Source organism: Pan paniscus, chromosome 2, assembly GCF_029289425.2.
Source record: "Pan paniscus chromosome 2, NHGRI_mPanPan1-v2.0_pri, whole genome shotgun sequence".
NCBI classification, from domain to species: Eukaryota; Metazoa; Chordata; class Mammalia; order Primates; family Hominidae; genus Pan; species Pan paniscus.
Genome location: NC_085926.1, coordinates 56,956,167 through 56,983,678, shown reverse-complemented (window position 1 = coordinate 56,983,678; position 27,512 = coordinate 56,956,167). Strand labels below are relative to the sequence as shown.

Here is a 27,512-nt window from a genome sequence, read left to right as displayed (position 1 = left end):
CTCCCGGGTTCAAGCGATTCTCCTGCCTTAGCCTCCCGAGTAGCTGGGACTACAGGAGTGCGCCGCCACACCCAGGTAATTTTTGTGTTTTAGTAGAGACAGGGTTTCACCATGTTGGCCAAGATGGTCTCAATCTCTTGACCTCGTGATCCGCCCGCCTCTGCCTCCCAAAGAGCTGGGATTATAAGCGTGAGCCACTGCGCCCGGCCTTTAATTTCTTTTTAAGGAGCTTTCTCATCTAATATGGGGATAGAAATAGAACTTCCTGGGCACAGTGGCTCCCGCCTATAATCCCAGCACTTTGGGAGGCCGAGGTGGGTGGGATCACCTGAGGTCAGGAGACGGAGACCATCCTGGCCAACATGGTGAAACCCCGTCTCTACTAAAATACAAAAAATTAGCCGGGCGTGGTGGCGTGTGCCTGTAGTCCCAGCTACTCAGGAAGCTGAGGCAGGAGAATCGCTTGAACCCAGGAGGTGGAGGTTGCAGTGAGCCAAGATTGCGCCACTGCACTCCAGCCTGGTGACAGAGCAAGACTCTGTCTCAAAAAAAAAAAAAAAAGAAAAGAAATAGAACTTCTTCTTCTAAGGCATAATTGAAATAATATATGAAGTGCTAAATAACAATAGGTACTAGGCTTAATTCCTGGGTGATGAAATAATGTGTGTGACAAACCCCCATGACACACACGTTTACCTATGTAACAACCCCCCACATGTACCCCTGAACTCAAAGTATATATATTACATATATATAACACATATAACATATATATAACATAACATATATAACATACATATAACATACATATATAACAGATATATATATATATATAAAGTGCTTAGAACAGTGCCTGGCATATATATATATATATATATATATATATATATATATATATATAGTGCTTAGAACAGTGCCTGGCATATAATAAGTGCATTTTGAGTACTATATTTTATTATTACCATTATTCTACCCTTAATAAGCACTCAGAAATTATGTGAATGCATATTCCATCTTCCAATTTGGTTCTTCTGACTGCTGATACTTAAGAACTGATACTACTGACTAATGATACTTCATCCTTATAGTAAAAGTTTTTTTAAAAAAACTGTGTCAGCCGGGCGCGGTGGCTCACGCCTGTAATTCCAGCTACTTGGGAGGATGAAGCAGCAGGATTGCTTGAGTCCAAGAATTCCAGGCTACACTGAGCTATGATTGCACAACTACACTCCAGCCTTGGAAAAAGAGTGAGACCTCATCCCCAAAACAAGAAAAATTTTTTGCTCATATTGCCCTTCCTCTAGTCAACTAAAAATAAGAGATAAAAATTTTTTATCTTGGATTTTATTCTGTAAGAGATACGGGGCCTTGCTGTCTTAGTCCATTTGAGCTGCTGTAGTAATACATCATAAAGAGAGTGGCTTATAAACAACAGAAATTTATTGATTTCTCACAGTTCTGGAGGCTGAGAAGTCCAAGGTCAAGGTGCCAGCAGATTCAGCATCTTGTGAGGGCCCATTTCCTCGTTCATAGATGGTGCCTTCTCACTGTGTCCTCATGAGATGGAAAGGAAAGCAGCTCTCTGGGGCCTTTTATTAATGCACTAATCCCATTCATTTAATCACCTTCCAGAGGCCCTGCCTCCTCATACCATCACATTGGGGATTAGGTTTCAACCCATGAATTTTGGTGAGACACAAACATTCAGACATAGCAATTTCAAGGGTTTGAAATGGGATGAGGAAGGAATAACTATATTTGAGATTTAGAAGCTTCTCGTTTGCAGTGTGCAGGGAGAGCTAAGATAGGGAATAGACAGGAGAGGAGGGGGTTTGAAGCAGAGTGGATGCAGAAATGAGGGAGGGTGGCTCAGCAGACCCCCTGGGTTCCACAGTGGGAATGGGGGCAGATGGTGATGCCTGTCATTAAGACTGTGTTTCAGTTGGTGAGTCCCAGTCTCTAGGTCTACAAAATGGGAATAAGGGATGATGATGGGGATTAAAGGCAATCTCATGCGGGCTGTGCTTGGAGGGCACTGTCACCTATGTTTTTTTCCTTCTTTCAATTGAAAGCTCCCAACCTTGTGTTCCAATCCCCCAGGGCCTTGCTCTTTGATAACTCAGCTGATGAATTACTTCTCATCACAGGTGGGAGTTAATGGTTGATGGGAATTAATATGTTATCCGGTCCTGGTAGCCTATTTCCATTTTAAACAGAGGTTCTCACTAACTAGACTAAAGGAGTCCTCAGACTTTTAGGGCAGCCTTGAATTTGTCATCAAAATTTTGCCAGAAAATCTTCAAATGTCCAATTTTAGCTTCAACTTATATTTTTTAGTTTCCTCTCTATTGAACTTACATTTTTTAGGTTTCTCTCTATTTGGGTCTCAAATTGAGACCAGGTTAAAAAAATTCCTCTCTCTCTCTCTCTCTCTCTCTCTCTCTGTCTCTCTCGGAAAATTTACTCTCTTTTGCCCCCTAGTGTCAGACTTTTGAATACCTCTTTGAGCCAAGTCACTTTGGGATTGATTGAAAAAATGGTGATTGCATGTCTCCTGTTTGCTGGGTGCCACAAAGATGCTCACTGCCTGATCTTATCATGGCCATTCAGTCCATTCCTAAAGAAACAGTAAAGCATATAAACAAAGTTAAAATGAATTCTGTCTGGAAGATTTTATATCTTTTTTTTAGCATTTCACATTACTCTTTGATACAACAAATCAGAGTCATCAGAGGACGAGCTTGGTAAAGGACATTTGTCAGAGTCCTAATTCTTGAGAAGGACAAGATGCCTCTTCACTGAACTCCACCCCCCAGACGCCGGCCTCAGCTCATAGCACAGAGGAAAATTATGATCCTTGAGCATAAATTGCTTTACAAAGAGTTGAAAATTGGTGCTCTGTGCCCCAGCCATTGTATTAGTCCATTTTCACACTGCTATTAAAGAACTACCTGAGACTGGGTAATTTATAAAGAAAAGAGATTTAATTGATGAACAGTTCCCCAGAGGAGAACTGAGGCCCAGTCTCCTGAGGCCTCAGGAAACTTACAATCATGGCAGAAGGCAAAGAGGAGACATGGCACATCTTACATGGGGTCAGGAGAGAATGAGAGTGAGGGGGGACGTGCCACACTTTTAAACCATCAGATCCTGAGAGAACTCACTCACTGTCACAAGAACAGCAAGGGGGAAATCCGCCACCAGGTCCAATCACCTCTCACCAGGCCCTTCCCCTGACACGTGGGGATCACAGTTTCACATGAGATTCAGAGACACAGATCCAAACCATATCAGTCATCATTCCTGCTGCATCTTGTATTTTCTTCTATTGTCCTGGATTTGGGGGAGTGTGGGAAGTATTGAAGTTATACTGTGTTTTGTTACAGGTTTAATGAGAAAAACATGAAAAGATTACCCATCCATACCGTTGCTAGTATCTTGAGACAATTAAGGCATATGGTAATGGAAAAATATGAACTCTTCAGCGAGGGTGGTGGAAACTCCTTTTCCAAGAGGGAAAAGGGAAATCCCTTTTCCAAGAGGGCTGTTGAAACTCTTTTCCCTTTCTGGCGAATAATTTTAGAAAAATAGTCATGTTATCCACAAAGTAGTCTCTTTTGAAAAATCCAAACAGTTTGAAAAAAGAGACTTAAATTCTCCGTAAGTTACATTTTAATGCTCAGGATGATTCAGGTCAGTGCCCAGCACAGTGCCTGATGCACATGAGCCCTCCAGAAACGGCACCTGGCAGCCTTGTAGTACTAGAGCTTCTATAGTTATACCTCGCTTCCTTGCCATGCTTTTTGCTTGTTAGTTGTTTTGGGCTTACATTTGTGTAGGGAAATTTTGCCCAAGTTTCATGTAGAGTTGTATCATTTACTTAACAAAGCCTTGTGAGATTTCAAAAAATACATCTGATAATCATAACAACTATGAAAATAACACACGTTTAGATTGTGTGTTATAATATACAGTGTGCTTTTTTTTTTTGAGACGAAGTTTCACTCTTGTCGCCCAGGCTGGAGGGCAATGGCGCGATCTCGGCTCACTGCAACTTCCGCCTCCCGGGTTCAAGCGTTTCTCCTGCCTCAGCCTCCTGAGTAGCTGGGATTATAGGCACCCGTCACCACGCCCGGCTAATTTTTTGTATATTTAGTAGAGACGGGGTTTCACCATGTTGACCAGGCTGGTCTTGAACTTCTGACCTCATCCACCTACCTTGGCCTCCCAAAGTGCTGGGATTACAGGCGTGAGCCACTGCGCCTGGCCTACAGTGTGCTTTCATCCATGATCACTGAGCCTTTTAATGAGATATGAATATTTCTCCTTCCACATGAGGAAACTGAACCTCAGGAAGGTTAAGCAATGTATCCAAAGTTAGGCTGGGCACGGTGGCTCATGCCTGTAATCCCAGCACTTTGGGAGGCTGTGACAGGAGGATTGCTTGAGCCCAGGAGTATGAGATCAGCCTGGGCAACATAGGGAGACACCGTCTCTACAAAAAATTAAAAAATTAGCTGGCCATCGTGGAACACACCTATAGTCCCAGCTACTTGAGAGGCTGAGGTAGGAGGATCGCTTGAGCCCAGGAGGCCGAAGCTGCAGTGAGCCAAGATCGCACTACTGTACTCCAGCCTGGGCAACAGAGTGAGACCACGTCTCAGAAACAAAAACAAAAACACAACAAAAAACCCCCACAAAGTTATATAGTTAAGGATCAGCCTCTGGTTGGGGTCTTCTTCCTGCTCCCATTGCTAATGTCCTTTATGCCAGGAAAGAGAGCAAAAACCTCTGTTCAAATCTTGAACTAGGAGTTGATTTAGACAGGCAAAATCAGGAGGATGAAGTAAGGCTTGAGTGTAGAATGATGTTTTCAGTGGAAATTATCATCCTATTGTAGAATTTAAAAAGCTTCCTTGAGGCCAGGCGCGGTAGCTCACACCTGTAATTCCAGCACTTTGGGAGGCCAAGGCAGACAGATCGCCTGAGGTCAGGAATTCGAGGCCAGACTGGCCAATATGGTGAAACTCTCATCTCTACTAAAAATACAAAAATCAGCCAGGCATGGTGGCATGCAGCTGTAATCCCAGCTACTGGGGAGGCTGAGGCAGGAGAATTGCTTGAACCCAGGCGGCAGAGGTTGCAGTGAGCCGAGATAGCGCCACTGCACTCCAGCCTAGGCGACAGAGTGAGTCTCCATCTCCAAAAAAATAAAAAATAAAATAAAAAGCTTCCTTGAGCAGGTATTGACTTGGTGCAGGTATTAACCATGTTGACTTAGTGAACAAGCAGACTGGGAAGCTGGACCAAGCCACAGACTGCGCTGGGGTTGAGAGCACCTGGCACTGAGCAGCTCATGTTCACAGAGGGTAATTGTCCTCTGTGCTGTGTGCTGAGGCTGGTGCCTGGGGTGGAGTCCAGTGAATTTAGGACTTCACCAACTGTCCTTTACCTGGCTCATCCCCTGATGACTGAAGGATGGCACGATCCAGGAAACATAGTTCTCCCATGCTGTGTTCTTAGCCACTGCATGTGTCTGGATCAGACAGAAGGGACTCAAGTTGACAGTCAGTTCATAATGTTGGTACAGCTGGGGCTGATTGAGACAGATGCTGGAGGCCACATGACCTTCTTTCTGTTTTGTTTTGTTTGTTTTTTTTTTAAAGCCATCCTCCCTACCATAGGACCTTTGTACATGGTGTCACCACCTCTGCCTGAAATGCTTTCCTCACCTTCATTCTTCAGATTTCACAGGTCTCATACAGAGGTTCATTTTTCTCTGACTCTTGTACAAATATATACTTAGCCTGGACAAAATATTTATTTAACTCATTAATGAGCGAACTAGCAGGATGAGGATGAGAAAGCTGGTTCTAAGGACCATCCAGGAACACACACACATTTAACTCATTAATGAGCGAACTAGCAGGATGAGGATGAGAAAGCTGGTTCTAAGGACCATCCAGGAACACACACACACACACACAGAGAGAGAGAGAGAGAGAGAGAGAGAAGGGGGGAGAGAGAGTGAGAGTGAGTGAGTGAATTATGGAAAAATATTATGGAAAAAAAATGCTGGAATAAGATTGCAAACTCAGATATAAAACTGGTTAATGGGCCGGGCGCGGTGGCTCATGCCTGTAATTCCAGCACTTTGGGAGGCTGAGGCAGGTGGATCACCTGAGGTCAGGAGTTTGAGACCAGCCTGGCCAACATGGTGAAACCCCATCTCTACTAAAAATTCAAAAGTTAGCTGCTCATGGTGGCATGCCCCTGTAATCCCAGCTACTTGGGAGGCGGAGGTGGGAGAATTGCTTGAACCTGGGAGGCAGAGCCTTCAGTGAACTGCGATCGTGCCACTGCACTCCAGCCTGGGCGACAGAGCGAGACCCTGTCTCAAAAACAAAACAAAACAAAACAAAACTGATTAATGTCCCATAGGAAAATAACGCTGTAACCTTTGAGACTGTATCTGACAGAATTCTTTTTTGCAATTTATCAAATTTATCAATCTTTAACAAGTTAACAACTTAACTTTACAGAGTCTGGGCCCTAATCAAAAGCAAATAGTGAATCAAACAAAAATAACCTCCCTGTAAGCAGACTCAGGGTGTAGATAGATGACTTTGAAAAGTTATACTTTATTTCCAAGTTTGGGACAGTTTTTTTTTGTTGTTGTTGTTGTTTTAAACAGCATTCTATCTTGAGTGGCTAGCATAGTACCTGATACAAAGGAGGAACTAGTGACTGTTTCTTGAATGAATGAGCAAATGGGGAAAGGTTGGATCCTCAGGCATGCGAGTGGCCAGGGTATTAATACAGGAAAAGCCTTCCACTAGGAAGTTGAACCTCAACCTTCATGCTGGAGTAGTCTGGGGTCGGAAGACCAGCTGTGAGCAGCCTGAGAGGGACTAGGGTAATGGGGCAGTTACCCAAACAGGGCTTGGGGTGATAAAAGACATGGCAGGAATCTAGCAGTGAGAACTAGGTTATCAAGCAGGAACTGGGTCTTAAGAACAAGGGAGAATTCGGTGATTAGGACAAAGGGAGGGGAAGGAAAGGGACTGTTATTTCTGGCTTCACCCACAATGTACAATTCATTGTGCAAAGCTGAGTGTACACGGCCCATCTCACGCTCACCCCTCACCTGACCCCTTAGGCAGCATTATTGTTCCTCTGGTTTAGAGGCAGAGAGCCTCACAGATAGAGCTGGGGTTGTGGAGATGTTGAATTTAGGCTCTGCCATTCATGAGCTGGGTGACACTTAGCAAGTTACTGGCTGTCTCCGCTTGTTTTTTTACCTATAAAATTGTAATGTAATCTAAGCAAATAGCAAAGTCCGCAATCCTCCGGACTTAGGCTTTGGTTACATTCAGAGATTTGAAATCCATTAGCTAACAATAAAGGCAGTTCTTTTTACTTGTGTCTCTCAAAGAATAGTCAAGGGGGATCCATTTTATAACCAATACCAACTCTTTCAGGAAACTACTCTCAGGTAGTGGCATGATCTCAGCTCACTGCAACCTCTGCCTCCCGGGTTCAAGTGATTCTCCTGCCTCAGCCTCCCGAGTATCTGGGATTACACGTGCACGTCACCACGCCCAAGTAATTTTTGTATTTTTAGTGGGGACAGAGTTTCACCATATTGGCCAGGCTGGTCTTGAACTCTCGACCTCAAGTGATCCATCTGCCTTGGCCTCCCAAAGTCGTGGGATTACAGGCATGAGCCATGGCCCAGCCACCTTGCAGGTGTTCTAAAACCTCTCTTGCCCTTCCCTAGACTCTGCTAAAGTTCTCCTTCCATTTGCTTTGCCCCAGAAGACTTTCCTCTTCTACCCCACCTCTGGTATTCTCTTTTCTCTCTCTGTCCTTGTTTCTCTCCCCTCTGATTAATGCACTTTGCATATGGAAACTGATGAACTCAGACTGCATAATGGAGGGAAGAAGATGGTAGATGGGGCAAAGCCTTTCCTTATCTGGGTAGCGAAGCTGGGAAGCTGGGTAGCGAAGCTGGGTAGCGTCATTGTTTTAAATAATTCTTGCCCTTGATTCGGGGAGATCAGCTCCCTCACAGTCCCATAGCGTGGTCATGAGGATTACTTTGAAGTTTCTGGCAGTTAGTGGACCTTTGGTAAATAGCGGCTCCCATTATTGTTCCAGAGGAGGAAAGTCAAGTTCACAATGGGGACATCTTGCAGCTGTGAAGTGATGAAGGGGTTTGAAGCTCAGCCAGGTTGGCTCCCGTGCGTAAAGTCTGAGTGAGCAGAAAGCCAGGAGAGTTAGAACTCACTGATGAAGTCCGGGTTGTTCCTAGGGAGTGGGGCAGGGGTGGTGCTGGGGCTGGAATCCACGAGGGCCCCAGCTGTGGGGAGGCAGCAGCCTTACTAGAGGCCAGATGAGTGCTGTCCTGGGCTTGAGTCTGGGCGTGTGTCACAGGCTGGATGATTCTAGAGCAACCCATCCAGCGCCAGCTCTCAGCCACTGTGATTGCTCAGCCACCAGGAGCCCCCTGCCCCCTGGGCACAGACCTGCTGGGGTTTTCTGCAAGGAAGCAGCAGTTTTGGCTCGGAGTGTCTCTCTGTACACTTTGGAGTCTAGTCAAGAGGACAGCCTCTTAAAATGGAAATGGGGCACTGCTGTGGGCCACCTGTGGACACTTGATTGCTCTCCCCAAGTTACTTGTATTCTCTGAGGCAGATCTCACGCTTCAGCATCCACAGGGCCATTTCTAGTGCACCAGCAAAAAAAACGCAAGCGAGGAGTGGAATAAAATGCTCCTTGACCTTGTCCTTTCTTTCATCTCTTATCCTTTTAGGAAAAGAAGACTTTGTGTTTTCAGTTCAGATTTTAAAAAAGAACTAAATAGGGTACTTGAGACTTGCCACCCGGCAGCGGAGCTGGAGCCCTCCGGGAGGCATGGACGAAGTAATCAACTGAAGTTTTCTAATACCGGCCAGCAGAGGGCACTCTTCACTCACAATCGGTGCTGTCTTTCTCCTTGGAAACGTTCAGTGGCTGCAGGAGCCCTGGAAAAAATTGTCTTCCAGCTATTTGTAATTTAACTTTGAGTCCTCAAGAGGGTACCTTCCCCTTTTAGAGTTGCAGTGTTGGTGCTATTATTTTAACACCCGCATCTGCTGTTGTCTGGGCATCAAAGTCTAGAAAAGTCATGAGGGAGATGCATTCTCCAAGGTTCTGAGCACAAGATTCAGACAGAAACGGGGCCAGATGGGCACATACTGTTGCATAAACACCAATTAATTAATACTGGGCTCCAGATGAGCCCAGCCTGCCAAACTCGTGAGCTTCACACCTCCACGGTCTGGGCCCTGCCTCCCTTTGGTACAAAAATTAAAGAGACAGTTGCAAAAACCAGAGCATTCACTGGCCAGTCCTAGTAGGGAACAACACTGGGACATGCAGGGCACTGTGCTTCCCATGGGGACACTTTAATTCTTTCCTGTGGATTCTTCCTCTCCCTGCCAACATACTTTTAATCTTGTTGATGCTATTAATAATAATGACAGGTGACATTTATTGTGCTCTTATCATGTGCTGGGCACTTTTATGACTACTAGCTTATTTAACTCTCTTAGGCCAGGTGCGGTGGCTCATGCCTGTAATCGCAGCACTTTGGGAGGCCGAAGCGGGTGGATCACGAGATTAGGAGTTCAAGACCAGCCTGACCAACATGGTGAAACCCCGTCTCCACTACAAATACAAAAAAATTAGCTGGGCATGGTGGCGTGCGTCTGTAGTCCCAGCTACTCAGGAGGCTGAGGCAGGAGAATCACTTGAACCTGGGAGGCGAAGGTTGCAGTGAGCCAAGATCGCGCCACTGCACTCCCCTGTCTGGGCGACAGAGTGAGACTCCATCTCAAAACAAACAAACAAAAACAAAACACAAAACCAAAGAAAACAAAACAACCCTCTTAAAGTCCCAAGAGGTGGGGAACTGCTGGAACTTCTGAGGTTTTGTGAGGGTCAGGTACTTGCTGAGGGTCACTTAGCAGGTGAAGGAGGAGCCAGGTTGACCCCTCAGAGCTGTTGCCCATGCCTGTCTGTCACCCATTTGTGGAGTCCCATTTATGCTCTGGACATCAGATGGTAAGCCAGTGGTGTGCACATAAGACACAGTGCATCTCTGGCTAATTTTAATTATTTTAATTTTGAATGTGTTAATCAAATACTTGAAAATTGAAAAGGAAGAGAAAGCTAGCCAGCCCTCAGAGAGCATACGCTGTGAGTGGAGGCCCTGAGGTGTCCATGTTCCTGAGGTGGTCTCTTAGTGGCTGCAGGATCGGCTGTGCAGGGGGGGGGGAGTGAGGTTGGTGGGGCTGGCTCCTTCCTTTCCTTCCTTCTAGATCAACTCTGCTTCTACCAGGTTTATGTAGGATTGGGCTTGACCCAAGGTTTCTGCTGCTGAGAAGCTCTCAGCAAAACCCCAGTGTAGTGGCTCTTAGCTAAGGGCACGCCCAGGAGTGTTCATCACCCCATGTCCCCAGAGTCCCTTTCATCTTCTGTTTCTCTTTCCAGCAGCTCCTTCCCTCCTGCCTGCGGATTGGGCCTGGGGCCTCCTGTGCCAAACACTTCCCTCCTACTCCTGCTCAGCCTTTGCATTGCCCAGAGCTCAGCCCAGTGCTGGTGCTGGTAACAGTTGAGAGACAAAGAGGGGGAGCCCTGAAGTCAGAGCTCAGCTCTCCCTGTGGCCAGCACATGATTATGCCCCAGATTCCTCATCTGCAAGATGGTGATGTTAACAGAATCTGTCCAGAAAGTATGGAGTATAATGAGGCGTTGGCAACCCAGAGTTATTTGTTTGTTTGTTTTCTGAGTCAGGGTCTCACTGCATCACCCAGGCTGGAGTGTAGTGGGACGATCACAGCTCACTGCAGCCTTGACCTCTTGGGCTCAAAGGATCCTCCCATCTTAGCCTTCCTAGTAGCTGGGACTACAGGCATGCATCACCATGCCCAGCTAATTTTTTCAATTTTTGTAGAGATGGGGTTTTGCCATCTTACCCAGGCAGGTCTCGAACTCCTGGCCTCATGTGATCCTCCCATCATGGCCTCCCAAGGTGTTGGGATTACAGGCATGAGCCACCACACCCGGCCTCCAAAGTGTTTTAAACATCACTTCACCCGCAGTAAGGATTCAATATCCATGGACCATCATTGCTATTAAGATTATGACCATCGCTCCAGACCTATTTTTATCTTTATCTTTTTTTTTTTCAAAATTCGCATGCGTTTATCCTCTTTTCTGCCCCCACTTCTTTCCTGCCTACTGTCTCCTCCCCAGTGACCTCCACCCCCACTACTACCCTGAAACTGCCTTCAAGGTGACCAGCCGTCTGGAGAGCCAAAGCTGTTGGTGGGTTTTGTGCAGTCTTCATCATGGACTCCCCTTTCACAGCATTGGGTCCTGGCTCCGCCTCCTCCTGGAACACTCGATTTGCTGGCTTCCCCCCAACCCCTTACTCCCAACTGCACCCTCCCCAGGGCTGTTTCTTCCGGCCTCTTCTATCACTGCAGGTCCTTGCCTTTGGTCACCCCAGCCATGCCAAGACATTGGCTTTGACCTCAGCTGCAAATCCCAGTTCCCCACTGTTGCCAAACCTTTCTGTCTACAGCTCCCAGGGGCCCCAGACTTTGTATGTGTTAAACTCAGATTTCTGGAGGCTGGTGAGGGATGAGCTGCCTTGAGTCTCAGGGACTAGAGGCAGAGATTAGGGACAACAGGCCTTTTTAAGCAACTGAGAATTCAGTCTGAGGGCACTGGGAAGCCTTTGCAGGTGAGGCAGGATAAACCCCAAATCTGTCCACCCCTAAAGACCCTGCACTTCCTGATTCTTTGTTGGACTCTTTAGGTTGCTGGTAGTTTGTGGGTGTGTGGTTTCTTTTACATTTAATTTCCCCCTGCTGGTGATTCATGCATCCCTCCTAGACTCCGGAGCCCCAAATACAATGTTAATAAGTTGCATCTGGCAGAGTGCAGCATGCTGGGGTGTTTGTGACTGCACTATATTGATGTTTGGTAAGTTTCTGAGGCCTGGCTCTTTGAGAGTCTTTGAACAGGGCCTTCTCTGGGAGCCCAGCAGCAGCAGCCTGTTGTAGAGGGACCTCCCTGAGTGTCCCTGGTGACCTTCCAGCCAGGCGGCATCACATTGCCCCTTGCTGCTAATTCCCCTTGCCCACCCCCAGCCCCACCTGTGGGTATGTTGTCCATTTACACCCTCATTTGTTAGGGTCTGTGCCTTCCTCTCACCTGCTTATAAGACCCAGGTGTGCATGTTCATTCTGGCCAGGGCCCAGTGCCCAGGAGGCATGGTGAATGTGTGTGAGGGGATCGAGGGGGCGAGGCCGCAGGCTGCTCTCAGCTATGCTGTTCCCAGGGACCCGTGCACTGCTGCCCCTCTCAGAACCTCAGTTTCCCTATCTGTCTTTACAAAATAGCTGGCCCTGAGCGCTGCTGCCCACCTGTCTGTGGAATACATGTGGAGAACAGCCAAGGTGGCAGAGCCCCGGTTCAGGGGTGGAGGCGGCGAATGAATATGTCACATTGTCACCCTGTAGCGAGTGCAATGCTATTCTGGCTGCCCCAGTGCCAGGACAGTCTGAGCAGCAGTGATTTTTAAAGAGAATGTCTATTCGAATTTAAAATCCTGTGTTTTAAAGGCTGGGCGTGGTGGCTCACGCCTGCAATCCCAGCACTTTGGGAGGCCGAGGCGGGCAGATCACCTGAGGCCAGGAGTTCAAGACCAGCCTGGCCAACATGGTGAAACCCTGTCTCTGCTAAAAATACAAAAATTAGCTGGTCATGGTGGCGGGCGCCTATAGTCCCAGCTACTTGGGAGGCTGAAGCAGGAGAATCACTTGAACCCAAGAGGCAGAGGTTGCAGTGAGCTAGGATTGCACCATTGCATTCCCTGCCTGGGCGACAGAGTGAGACTCTGTCTCAAAAAAATCAAATCAAATCATGTGTTTGTGTTAGAAGATGTCCTTGTGTTTCTTTGCTTTTCTTCAGAAGCATTCATAGGCCAGGGGTGAAAAAACTACCATCTTTTACTCCAGAAGAAATATGACTTCCCATAATACTTTGGATTTCCAGTATCTGGAAGGGTAACTGATGTTGCTTTTGCTGATAGCAGGTAGCAAAGGTGTTGGTCATTACGGGGCCACCAAGGAGCCTGGAAGGATCCTTTTCTACTGTCCAAGGCCGGGCTCCCCTCCCCTGTTTTCTTTTCCTCCCCTCTCTAGTCCACTCTAAGAACCAAACTAATCCAAATATTTTTCTTTCCTCTGTAGGCCCTTGGTGTTTCATAATCTAGAAAACTCTAGGGAGTAATGTTCACTTGATGTAGTTTCATGTTGGCAGTTAAAAATGAACTTTATAAAACAGACTTGCAGTCCATTTGGGAAATGCACAAAGTGATTTTTTAAAAAGTTATGCCACGATCAATATTATAGTGTTTTCCTTATCTTTTTTTTTAAACCTGTGAGTTTATTTATGTAACTTTATATTCTAGTTTTTCGTCCAGTATTTTAATATAATCATTGCCTCATGACATGGGCAAATTAGACATCACAGTTTGCGGGGCTTGTCCACCTCCCTCCCTGCCTTGTAACATACTCGCCCACCCACCTACCCATCATGTGCTTGTCCACTTACCAACCATCCATCCATCATGGATTGAGGGGCTCTTCTCTGAGGAACAGGGGTGGGTTCTAAGAAACAATTATCAATGCGACAGGCAGGGTCCCTGCCCTTGGGGAGTTACTGCTATATAGTGGAACCAGTGTGTAAGTAAACACAGGGGAAAATGGCAGATTGTGGGGGTCTCTGGGTGGTGGACAGGGGGCTGCAGCCCACGGTGTGGTTTTGACTTCCATGCATGGATGGCAGCTCAGTGGTGGTGTAAGCTCTTGTGGCTGCTGTGTGTCTGTGAGGCTATCCACAATGGGAGGCTGGATTTAAACACTAGATCTGGAATTTCCCTACAAAAAGGTGCCCCCATGGGTGCTCAGGACTGTGGGGTCCTTCTATGTGGGGTGAACTGAGGGACTGTACAGTGTGGCAGGGTCAATTATTGAGCTGGGATAGCCAGTCTTTTTTTTGTTTTGTTTTGTTTTTCTCGAGACGGAGTCTCGCTCTGTCACCAGGCTGGAGTGCAGTGGCACAATCTCAGCTCACTGCAACCTCCGCCCCCAAGGTTCAAGCAATTCTCCTGCCTCAGCCTTCCGAGTAGCTGGGACTACAGGCGTGCACCACCACGCCTGGCTAATTTTTGTATTTTTAGTAGAGACAGGGTTTCACCATGTTGGCCAGGATGGCCTCGATCTCCTGACCTCGTGATCTGCCCGCCTCTGGCTCCCAAAGTGCTGGCATTACAGGCATCAGCCACTGCTTCCGGCTGATAGTCAGTTTTAAAAGGAGACATGAACCTGACCCAGCATGCTGACCCTGCAGAAGGGGGCTGTGTTGTAAATGCATTGTTCTCTGGTGTTAGAAATTGCATAGTTATTTGTAGCATCACAGGTACTATTGGAGGCGAGGGGATTTTTTAGAGGGATTTCTTAGAAAGCTTTATGTCTGCAGCAGAGTCTGAAAGGATATACACCAGGCCAGGGATCACCAACTCTGAGTGTGACAGAGACCAGGCAGGACCTTACATGAGTGGCCAGGGAAGGGCAGGGGTCACAGTGGGGAGGGATGGAGACCCCAAGAGCCCATGGTCCATCTGAAGGGGGCAGCTACCACTCAACCCTAGCAGACCATGGTCACTTGTGGAAATAGGGGCCCTTAGTGATGAGATTTTTTAAAATATTGAACTGAAGCTAGAGACTGTACCTGATTTCTAAATGAAATCTAGATTTTTAAATGTTGGATGCTACCTCAAAAATAAATACATATATACATACATACACCCTAGGGGTCATATAAAATATACCAGCAGTCTTCCCATTTCTGACTTGTACCTCAAATTTAACTTAGAAGTTAAATTATTATGTTTTTTTATTGCTTACTTGTTTACATTTTAATTTTGTTTGTTTGCCTTTGTAATGAGCATATGATATTTATTTGTAAGCAGGAAAAAAGAAGGAAGACATCTTTATAACCCAAAGGGCTCCCTACCCTTTAATTTTTGTTGATGGTCCCTGGGCAGGTGGGTGACGGTCAGATTTCCTGGACTGCGGGGCTGGCTGCTGGAGTGTTTGCTCGGTGGGAAGAGGACCCATATCCAGAAAGAGGAGGAAGGACAGCCAGGGGTTCTGCAGGCCAGGTCCCAGGGCTGCTGACCAAGGCAGCAGACAGGTGGGGACCTGGGAGCACACTAGGCAGTCACTCATTCCATCATCCATTTCCTCATTCATTCATTCATTCACCGGATGTATACTGGGTACTTATGGTTCAGAGACCTGATCTGGGCCTTAGGGTTATAGCAGCAAACAAAGTAGACAACAATCCCCACCCTTATGGGATTCAAGAAACAGTAAGTAAGACATAGGGTAGGTCTGATGGTGCTAAACACCATTGAAAACAGGCAAGAGGGGTGGATAGGAAGGCTGGGGAGGGCCACAGTTTGCAACAGGATGGTCTGAGAGAGTCCCACTGAGAAGAGCCCTGAAGGAGGGGTTTCGCTCCATTACACATGAATTAAGTGCTTACTGTGTGCTAGGCACTCTGGATGGTCCCCTGGGAACATTCCCATTTTGATGCTTTCTTAAATGAACTTTTGCAAAGAAACAAAGCATAGTTCTTTTGGTTGCACGTGACAGAAATACAATGTACGCTTGCTTACTTTTTTTTTTTTTTTAAAGAGAGCTCACTTTTTATCACTGGCAAGTCTAGTGATAGGCTACCTTCAGGCATAGCTCGATCCAGGTGGTTAATCTGTGTCATTAGGAACCTTCTCTCTCTTGGTCTCTTGCTCTGCTTTCCCCAGGTTAGCTTCTTTCTCAGGTAAGCTTTCTGCACAAGATGCCCTGCACAGCTCCAAGTTTGCATCTCATCAGCTCAATGCCTGTCCCAGAAGGACTGTATATCTGTTCTTTAATGCCAGCCAAAGTCTTGGGGCCACTCCCACTGAACAGGCCAGGTTACATGCCCATCTCTGGAGCCTGGAGTTGGCCCTTCCTGAATCACAGTGTCCCAAAGGGGAGAGGGCATCCCCCAACAGAAAATCTGGGTGCTGTTAGCAGAAGAATGGGGACTAAATGCTGGGCAGTGAGGAACAGCAGATGTCCACTCTGACAACACTTGGATTAAGGAAGCAGGAAGGGCTGAAAAAACAGCCTGAAAACAGGGAGAACTTCAAGGGTCCCAGCCTGTGACCAACAGACCATGTGAGCTTGGCCAGGTCTTAGTGCTCCAGTCCCTAAATGAGGGTGGTCAGCTGGTTCTCTGAGGATCCTTCCAGCTTGTGATCTGTTTGAGTTTTAGATACATTATCTGAAAACAGATAGGACTGAATTAAATTACCAGGTTTGAAATAATACAGGGTTATGGATCCTGGGTAGAAGTTTTTTTTGTTTTGTTTTTATTCAACAACTAGCTCTGTTGGTGAATTGCTGAGGAAGCCGTGAAGGACATGAGACCCACCTCTGCTCAAGCTATGCTGCTCCTTGCTGGTGGCACCTACCTACACCTCTGCCTTTATAGTGTGCAGCAAAGCTTTGCCAACTTTTCAGTCTGGTAATGGAAAGTGAGCTTCACTGTCATGGATGTCATGCTTTAAAGGCTAGAATGATGCATTAAGAAAGATTTACCCTGGCCTCATCTTCCAGTGCAAACTTATGAGTAGGCCATAGTTGAAACATGACTACCAACAGCTGTAGGGAAAACCAGCTGTGTGGACATCGGCATGTGTTTCCAAGACACCAAGCAGATATCTCAGTCCAGAATTTTGTTTTAATGGTTATATCTTATCTTGGCAGACACATACCAATGTATTTCCCCAGGAAGATGGGGAGGGAAGACAGGGATTGCTCCTTGGCGACTCTGCTGATGTGACTTTCTGTTAGTCAGACGTCTGCAGGGGCCAGCATTTGTGTTGAATGGTGGAGGGCTTGGGAGTGAGTCATCTCAAAGCCAGAAAACCATGCATCACCCTCTCCAGGAAGTGCTGGCAGTCATACAATTGCACAAGTAGGCAGCCACAGGCCATGTGGATATTGAGGTGGGTAGTGCAGTTAGGCAAGAGCCTTGGAGGACGATGAACTTGACTTGAAGCCTGGTAGCATTGCTGCTTCTTGGCTGTGTGACCCAAGTCAAGTTACTTGAGCTCTCTGCACCTGAGTTTCCCATCTGTAAATCTGAACAATAATGGCACCCACTCGTAGGAGAACATACTTCAGGTTCTTGTCAGCCAGAATAATGACTACTGTTGGTAGTGGTGCCATTCCTAATGGGCTAATAGGAGACAGACTGGCATAATATTCATAGCAGCTAACATGCACTTTACATGTTAGGACCATTGTACTCATTATGGGTACTGTTCTTAGCTCTTCTAAGAGCTAAGGTAGATAACGTGATTATTCCCACTAACCTACGTAGGTACTATAGATGGTCCCAACCCACAATGAGTCGCCTTATGATTTTTAGCCTTTCTGATGGTGTGAGAGTGACACGTATCCAGGAGAAACTGTACTTTGAGTCCCCATACAACCATTCTTCTTTTTTTCACTTTCAGTACAGTTTTCAGTAAATTACATGAAATATTCACCACTGTATTACAAAACAGGCTTTGCGTTAAATAATTTTGCCCAATTGTAGGCTAATGTGAGTGTTCTGAGCATGTTTAAGTGGGCTAGGCTTTAAAAGCATGCATTAAGGTGCCAAATCCAGATAATTCTATATTTTCACAATGTGGCATAAGCAAGTCTTCTTGCTACTGCCTTACTTATTGGATTTGTAGGGTAAGCTGAGCTGTGATGTTTGGTAGGTTAAGGGTATTAAGTGCATTTTCGACTTACCATTGTAAGTTGAGGTGCATGTGAGTTATCATCATCATTCTCAATTCACAAATGAGGAATCTGAGGCACAAAGAGTTAGGTAACCTGCCTGGAGTCACAGGGCAAGTGAGTGGTCGATGTGTGATCAGAACCCACGCAGCTGGTTCTAGAGTCCTTGCTTCTAACCGCCACCCTCAGTAGTCTCACTGCAGAAATAAGAGCTGCACAGGATGCTTCCTATAGGTCAGGAAATGTTCTAAGCACCTTCTAAGGATTGAGTCCTTTAACTCTCATAACAACCAAACCCTTGTAGGTTGGTACAATTATTCTCCCCATTTTCTAGATGAGGAAACTGAGTCACCCAGAAAGGGCTAAGAAAAGGAATTCACATCCTCGTTGGCTGGCAGATTTAAGACAGGGAGGAAGCTGACCTCTCTGAGCCCCAGGGTTGCCATGGGCTGAGAGGCGATCTAGGATAAGCACCACCTGCAGTCGTGATGTGGCCCAGACCTTCTTTGGAGGGGGCCTACTTTATTCCTAGTGAGGGCCTTGCTCACAGACCCCGGCTTTATTCCTGGGCCTGGGCCTTGTCTCTAGGTGCCTGTGGCAGCTGGACAGGGCTGAGAGCCCTTGGGAAGGTGTGGCATCTTGGGGGAAGAGGATTTTGAAGAGATGCCTCTGCCCCTGGCTTGGGCCTCCTGTGGCAGCAGGAACCAGCTTGGCCCTACCACGGATGCAATGGCAAATAACACTGTGAACCTGTCCCAACCACTGCAGGGCAAACGGTTGAATATACCTGGGTCTCAGTTTACTCAGTTGCAAAATGGGATGAGTGTGGAATGAAAGCATGCAATTAAAGGTGCCAAATCCAGATAATCCATATTTTCACAATGTGGAATAAGTAAGTCTTTTTGCTGCTACCTTACTTATTGGATATGTAGAAATTTTCAAGGAGCTTTCTTTCTTTTAGAGGTAAGGTCTCACTGTGTTGCCCAGGCTGGAGTACAATGGTACAATCATAGTTCACTGCAGCCTGGGCTCTGGGCTCAAGCCATCCTCCCACCTCAGTCTTCCAAGTAGTTGGGACTACAGGTGCATGCCACTACGGCCGGCTAATTTTTTTATTTTTTGTAGAGATGAGGGCTCACTTTCTTGTCCAGTCTGGTCTTGAACTCCTGGCCAGAGGTGATCCTCCAGCCTTAGTCTACCAAAGTGCTGGGATTATAGGTGTGAGCCACTGTACCCAGCCTCAAGGGGCTTTCTTAATAACTGGTTCCTATTGTTGGCTGTGTGAGCTCTGTCTAGCTTCTCCCTCTCTGGCAATGTTAGGAGCTGTACCCTTATTGCTAGGCCCATGTTTGTGGTTATTTTGTCCAATTAATTATCGTTAGGATGAACTTTTGGGTCATTTTAATGCTCTTGGAAAATGATGTCAAATTACCCTGTGGAAATTTCACGTCAATATATACATTTATAGTTGTGAAGCAAAGTGCCTGTTTCTCCACATTCTTTCTTGCATTTGATATGCCCATATAGAAGTTGCTAATTTGAAATATAAACATGTTAACTTATTTAAATTTCCATTTGGCTAGTTAGTAGAGAGGGTGAGTACTTTTTGTTTGTTTATTGATTGATTGGGTTTTTTATTTTGTGAACTATGTTATGGCAAAGCATTTCAGTTTTCTTTTTCAAATAAACTAAAATTTTCTTATTACAAAAATGTACATGTCATAAAATTTTAGACAGTGTAGGAACGTGTGACATGGCACGTGCAAGTTCCCCGGATCAATCCTAACCTTGAGAAATCACCACTGCTGACAGTATGGGAATGATAATTCCAGAATCTTCTAGAAATTTTTGAGTGCTATCCATTTGACTTTAAAGACTTCTGAAGGTTCATTCATGGTTTTCGTGTGTTAAAAGATGTTTTGTCCAGTGACATCTTTGTCAAATAAAGGTAGTAGGCTTATTTTGATAAATTTATCTTTTCAGAGAAGCCATGTAGCCTAGTACGGGGCGGGGGTGACTGCACCTGGGGTCCCCACTGAATGCTGGCATGTCTCCCTGCGCTCAGCAGGGTGTATATGGATCTGTTGGCCTTGTCTGGTCTGTTGACAGGATTGCTTTTTGTCTCTACTGTCAGGCTGTTGAGCTGGAAGGGCAGTGACGGGAGGCTGAGGGGCTTCTACTCTTTTGACAGTCCCAGCACCATTGCCTTAGTGATAGTCACAGCCAGTTTCTACTCTCTATGTACTTTGTGTGCTTGAGTTTACTTAAACCTCACAACAGCTCTGTGAGGTGTAAAACCTAATATTATTCCTATTTTTCATAGTCTAAGACATGGATTCCTAGAGGCCGAACCCATTTGCTTAGGGCCACAAGATAGCCAGCTGGAACTCAATTCCAGCCCCGCCAGGCGCCAAGTCCCCTGGAGATGTTAGCTGTTCACTTTGCAAATCTCCATTTCTCTGCACCATCTCTCCATGAGCCCCATCTCCCTGTCAGCCTGTGTATTTATTGGCCTGGTCCAGATGTGTCCAGGGACCTGGGGAACCTCCCATTGGTTCCCAGTGTTATAAAGACTTTGAGCAAGTTGGGGGCAGGTAAAAGGACATGTCTCTCCAAGGGCTGCATCCCAGAATCAGGGCTCCCAAGTGAGTGAGAAGAGCATCTTTGCCTGGGTCATAAAGGGTGGTTGCCATGGCGGCAGCTATGGCAACGCTGATGCAAGTGCTGGCCCTGTTCCCAGGAGCCCATCTGGTGAGCTGGGAGTTAGTGAGGGGCCCAAGAGAATGGGGCTTGCTCTGCCCTGTGCTTTAGATGGACCATGTTTGATAGAAATATTTGGTAAGTAGCACGTAGCTGATAATCATAGTCATTTTTCTTGCCCCAGTTTGTGGCTCTTGTGGATTAGGTGGCCAGATAAATCTTGATGCAACTTGGTGGAGCTCTGGGGCAGGATCCTGGAATTGGGCTGTCTGGCCTTACCCTTTAGTAGCTGTGAGGCATTTCTAAATCTAAGCTCTCAGTGCCACAGCTTCCTCATCTGTTACAGCCCTTATTCCACAGGGCCCCCGTGAGGATTAAATGAGTTAATCCTCATAAAAAGCACAGTACGAATAGTAGTAGTAGTATGAAAATAGTACTAATATTACCCTCTTTTACTCAGAATTACCTCATACCCGCCACTCCCTTTTTTTAGCCGTCATTGAGGTCTGCCAGGATTCAGCATGGTGGCTTGCTGTTTGGTGCAGTGCTGAAATCAGTGGCCTTGACATTACCTTCCTTTCTACCACATGAGCTCTAACAAGCCTGACGCAGTTCCACTCCCACATTTCACTGACAGTTTGGGAATAAACATGTTTTTATGTGTGGCCCCAGTCACTGCCAAAAACAGCATTTATGGAGCATCTAATTACCTTGGAGACTGTGGTGGGTCCTGTATTAGAGTCAATAAACTGCTTTAAGCAATGCTGGCTAATTTAAGAATTTTTGGCATTTTAAACTGTTAGGATCAACAGAACATTTATTATAAATGCCCATATCTGAGGACCCACTTTTAAGATTGCAATGTTCATTTTGGAGGGGTTGGGCCACCTACATATGGATTTATTAGTTTCTGATCAATATAGTATTGAATAAAATATAAAGACTTTCTTCTGCTCCTCCCAGGGCAAGAAGCCCTTATGGAGTACCTGTTTGATAGAAACTAGTAAAGTATGGTATCTAGAGATATAATTTTTGAGTAAAGAGTTTTCTAGGATTTGAAAAACATGAATTGACCGGATGCAGTGGCTCACACCTGTAATCCCAGCACTTTGGGAGGCCGAGGCCGGCAGATCACTTGAGGTCAGGAGTCCAAGACCAGCTTGGCCAACATGGCGAAACCCCGTCTCTACTAAAAAATACAAAAATTAGCCAGGCGTGGTGGTGGTCGCCTGTAATCCCAGGTACTCGGGAGGCTGAGACAGAAGAATTGCTTGAACGCAGGAGGTGGAGGTTGCAGTGAGCCAAGATTGCGCCACTGCACTCCAGCCTGGGCAACAGAGCAAGACTCTGTCTCAACAACAACAACAACAAAAAACACCTTCTAAGCGTTGATTATTTGATCGAAATCTCTTTAAAATATTAAGAAAACTGAACCATTAAATGTTTTAAATTGAAATTACCCTTCTATTAAAAGTATAATATGCACACAGAAAAGTTTACCATTAATCTCCATGGATATTTTTATTTGCAGATGTAGAAAAACCAGTGAATAAGACTAATCTCTGATCTTTATTGTTTTTATTATTTTTTTTAAAGTCCTGTTACACTTCATGTAAAGAGAACCAACTCAGTATTGGCTCTGCGCCTGGTACATAGTAAGCGTTTGAGTTTCCATCTCCTTTCCTCTGTTGTCGCTGCTTCTGCAATGGTTTTAACATCTGTTTCTCTGTTCATCAACTCTAGAGCCAGATTGCCTGGGTTTGAATCCCACTCTGATGCCTACTAGCTGTGTGATTTTGGGCAAGTCACTTAACCTGTCTGAGCCTCAGTTTTTTCACCTGTAAAGTGGGAGTAACAAATATATCTACTCATAAAAGTTTTTTGAGGACAAAATGAGTTAGTATTTATTTAGCATTCAGAACAGTGTCTGGCTATGACACAGTGAGCCTTCTGTAAGCACTGGTTCTTTATTTTTTATTTATTATTATTATTATTTTTTGAGACAGAGTCTTGCTCTGTTGCCCAGGCTGGAGTGCTGTGGTGCAATCTTGGCTCACTGCAACCTCAACCTCCCGGGTTCAAGCGATTCCCCTGCCTCAGCCTCCCGAGTAGCTGGGACTACAGGTGAGCACCACCACACTCGGCTAATTTTTGAATTTTTAGTACAGACGGAATTTCACCATGTTGGCCAAGCTGATCTCATACTCCTGACCTCAAATGATCCGCCTGCCTCGGCCTCCCAGAGTGATGGGATTACAGGTGTGAGCCACTGCACTCGGCCAGAACTGGTTCTTTTTAAACAGTGAACCCTTGACAACATTCTCTATGACAGAGAGATTGAGGGTACCCCCCGTCCATATGATAATGGGCAGTGGTGCTGATGAGTTAGGGAGCCCATGACCTGATCCCACATCCGTCTCATCAGTGGAGAGCTTTGGTCTTATTTCAAACAAGGAGGAGGGGCCCTCAGTGTCGGTGCGTGGGAAGGCAGAGCACAAACAAGGAGTCCTGGTTAGAAAAATACACTCTCGGGAAAGAACAGGCTCTCCCCAGGCAAAACTTTAGAAAAATAACAATCTGCTGCTCCTTGATTAAAGGGTAGAAAACTAATTATCCTTTCCGGAGGGACGTGAGGCTGCTCTCTGCCAGGCTGTGACCTGGAGGTGCAGGATGTGGATTTCCTTAGGATGTAATGAAGCCTTTGCCATTGAAAACGTGCGATGATTCAGATGGATGTGGGGGGCAGGGGGAGGGGAGAGGGAGAATGATCCCTTTGCTTTTAAAAGCAACTTCTGGACACTTCAGAAACATTTGCGGGTCAGCACTTTGAATATGGAAAACTGATTTTCTTAAATTAGATTTCCAGAAGACCTCTTACAAAACATCCCTTCAAAAATGTTCTGTAATTTTTGCTAATTAGACCAGCTGACAGTGAGCTTAGATGTTTGAAGTTTGGTGCTGCCATCTATCCGCTGATGATGCAGATCAGAATGCCAAATGAGGTAGTCACTGGGAAACACTTTTTTTGTGTGTGTATGCTGAAGAAATACCAAGTAGTGTTAATTTTAGTTTCTTTAGTTAAGGGAAGAGCATGAAAAATTCGATATTTATATAACTAGTATATTATATTCCTCATTGTCTTCCACACCATACTGTTAGGGATGGAAATTTCCCATTGGCCTGTACCATTTGGCTGCAAATGTCAAGAAAGTTCAAAAAAGTCTTACAAATAGTTATTGAGCATCTACCATATGTCTAGAGGGTGGGGATAAAATGTTAAAAAGATAATGAAGTGGCTGTTCTCAGGGAGCTCAATATATACATATATTGGAGACAGAGTCTCGCTCTGTCGCCCAGGCTGGAGTGCAGTGGTGCGATCATAGCTCACTGCAACCTCCACCTCCTGGGCACAAGCAATTCTCCCACCTCATCCTCCCAAGTAGCTGGAACTACAGGTATGCACCACCACAACTGTCTAATTTTTTTATTTTTTGTAGAGACAGGCTTTCGCTATCTTGCCTAGTCTGGTTGGAGCTCATATTTTAATGACTTCGGTGGACTGACCAATACCTAAGCTCTCTGTCAATTTATATTTTATACGAATAATGCTTCTTAGGTATCTTTGGACAAGTATCTCTAAGCTCTCTTTCTCCATTTCACTAATGTTTTCTTGTCAAGTCACCAGGGATCTCTGCTTTGCCAAATTTGGTGGGCACCTCTCCATCCTCCTGCTTGGTGAAATAGTAGAGTCTCCCTCTTTGAAGCACTGTCTTCACTTGGCCTCCGCGTTGTCCCTCTCTTGGTTTTCCTCCTACCCTCATGGGGCTCTTCTCATGTCTGCAAGCTGATGATTTCTGAAAATAGTCTCCTTATATTTAGCAGCTAATTCCACATCTCTATTTGGAGGTCCATACTATTTCAATGTTACATGTCTGCTCTTGATTTTTGTCCCCAAATCTGCTCTTCCCATAGCCCTTTGCTATCTTCCCATTGTTCAGGTTAAACTTCTTTAGAGCAGCATCCTTTACTGCTCTTATTTCACCTTCTGTACTTAATCCACAGTAGATAGTGTTATTCCTGCCTTCAAATATGTTCATCATGCCAGGCGCGGTGGCTCACGCCTGTAATCCCAGCACTTTGGGAGGCCGAGGCGCGCGGATCACGAGGTCAGGAGATCGAGACCAGCCTGGCTAACACGGTGAAACCCCATCTCTACTAAAAATACAAAAAAATTAGCCGGGCGTGGTGGCGGGCGCCTGTAGTCCCAGCTACTCGGGAGGCTGAGGCAGGAGAATGGTGTGAACCCAGGAGGTGGAGCTTATAGTGAGCCAAAATCGCACCACTGCACTCCAGCCTGGGCGACAGAGCGAGACTCCATCTCAAAAAAAAAAAAAAAAAAAACTGTTCACCATTCCACTACTCCTCACCACCCCCACTGCCACCATCTTGTTCCAAGTCCCTGCCATCCCTCATCTGGGCTGCTGTAGGAACTTCCTCACCTCCTCCCTGCCCCCATCTCGCCACCTGGAGCTTCTGTCTCCATACAACATTGACAGCAATCCTTTTAAAACTTAGGTCAGGTTTGTTTTCTGCTCGGAATCCTCCAGTGGCCTCCCCTCTCCCCTGGACTAAAATCCAGAGACCTTGCAGTAATCTGTGAGACCCTTGCCATCTGGTTTCAGCTCCTTCTGTGACTCTCCACTCTTGCTCACTGCTTACCCCACTCCAGCCATATTGGTCTTGCTGCCCCTCAGCCATGCCCCAGGAACTTTGCATGAGCTATCCTGTCCACCTAAGACAGGCTTCCAGCTCTTGCAGGGAGAAGCCTGCCCTGGGCACTCCATACTAAATATCAGCTACTCCCACCACCCCTGATCCCCTACCCTGCTTTGTCCTTCTCCATAGAATTTATCACCTTCTAATGTAAGCTCTGAGAGAAGAGGAACTATATTTTTTCCTCTGCTGTATCCCTATGCCTAAAATAATGCCTAGCACATGGTAGACACTCAGCAAATGTTTAAAGCCAACATTTATTATGTACTTGGTGTGAACCAGGTAGTTGGCGCAGTGCTTTATAGGAATTATTTATTTACTTCTCAAAGCAACCCTAGGAGGTCTAAGTCTTATCATATCCATTTTCAAATTGGAAGCTGAAGACTGGGAAAGTTGTATAAGTTGTCCAAAGTAATTTGATGGACTTGGGCTTGAACCCAGGTCTTGGAGACTGCAGAGCCCATGCTTCTGACCACCTTGGGTTACCGTTCTCTCTCTGTGGTGGCCTGAATTGGTTCTAGAAGTGTTTATCATAGCTGACCAACACACAGAAATGTGAATGAGCAACCCAAGGCCCATCCATGGACTTGAAATAAGGAAATAGATAGGAGTCCTGGTGCGTTTGTTACGATGAGATAAGGTCTCTCAGGAGTGTCTGGGATATGAATGTGCTGTGGGGCAGATACTCTCTCCTGGATGAGGAGACAAGGGAACCACACCAGGGGGGGTTATTAAGATGAAAATCATGTATAACCCAAAGTGCTTTTTAAAATTTTTTTTTATTTTTTGAGATGGAGTCTCGCTCTGTCGCCCAGGCTGGAGTTCAGTGGCACGATCTCAGCTCACTGCAAGCTCCACCTCCTGGGTTCACGCCATTCTCCTGCCTCAGCCTCCCGAGTAGCTGGGACTACAGTTGCCCGCCACCATGCCCACTAATTTTTTTTTTTGTATTTTTAGTAGAGATGAGGTTTTACTGTGTTAGTCAGGATGGTCTCGATCTCCTGACCTCATGATCCACCCACCTCGGCCTCCCAAAGTGCTGGAATTTCAGGCGTGAGCCACCGCGCCCAGCCTTAACCCAAAGTGCTCTTAAAAGCCCTGGGAAAGGGTCATGTTGGGGCCTGACTGTCCATCTCTCATTAAATCCCTCATGGCCGGTATCCTCTTCAATGCTGTTCACTTGGACAGCTCCAGACCAGACTGAGAAGTTGGTTGGCATTTGAGGGCCTTTTTGTTCCAAAAGTGCTTATTTATAAAGGATCCAGCACGGCCTGAGAGAGGCCTGGGGAAAAGGAGATGACTGGGGTGAATACAGATCCACAGCCCCATGTCAGGCTTGCTTCGGGGTCCCTGCCGGGTGCTTAGAAGACCCCATGAGATGGCTTCCACTATGGATGTTCTTCTCTGTTTCTCTCTGAAGTGCGTATGTTGTATTCATGTTCTTTCATCGTGTATGGAAGCCTACCCTGTGTATTGGTGACCACAGACTTACTGAGGGCCGCACCATGAATTCATTCTCATTATTTATTAAGCTCCTATTAGCTGCAAGGAGTGCAGTGACAGCAGCGAGTCTAAACCAGATAGTCCCTGGCTTTCCAGAGCTGGTTCCCTGGAAGAGGGCTCTCTTACAGGGTCCCTTCTGTGCTCCAGTCACTAAGAGCTTTACGTATATTAACTCCTCTGCTCCTCACAACAGCCCTGTGAGAGGGGGGTCTTGTTAGTACCTTCATTTTACAGATGGAGGAACTAGGGATCAGAGATATTAAGTCACTTGTCCAGCGCTACACAGGTGGTGAGTTGCAGAGCCGGCTCCAGCTTCTGTGCTTTTAACTACTGGGCGAAGCCGCCCCTGTATGGCAGCACTCAGGAAGCACTGACAGTGACTATTGCAGTTCTTCTTCTGGGAGATTGCACGCATGAAAAGTTGTTCTAAAGATACAAGCTTCGCAGGAAGCTAAAATACAGAAGGGGAACACAGCAAAATGGCTCTTAAGTGGGAGCAGAAGACAGACCAGCTGTTGCTGCTGAATCTCTGAGCACAGAGACAGTGCAGGGGTGGGAGGGGGAAGTGGGAGT

The 27,512-nt window shown here is 46.1% G+C and overlaps 1 protein-coding gene across 5 annotated transcripts in view; it reads left to right on the top strand.

Moving 5' to 3' along the window:
- Positions 1-27,512, top strand: part of ARHGEF3 (Rho guanine nucleotide exchange factor 3) — a 344,332-nt gene that overhangs the window by 75,044 nt on the left and 241,776 nt on the right. The window contains exon 1 of one of the 5 annotated variants that reach the window (XM_055110968.2): positions 20,648-20,801. The exons of the other annotated variants lie outside the window; for them this stretch is intronic. Within the exon in view, the coding sequence (XP_054966943.1) occupies positions 20,782-20,801 (20 nt within the window). The 5' untranslated portion in view covers positions 20,648-20,781. Of the gene's footprint in view, positions 1-20,647; positions 20,802-27,512 lie in introns of those variants that run through there. 5 annotated transcript variants of the gene reach the window in all.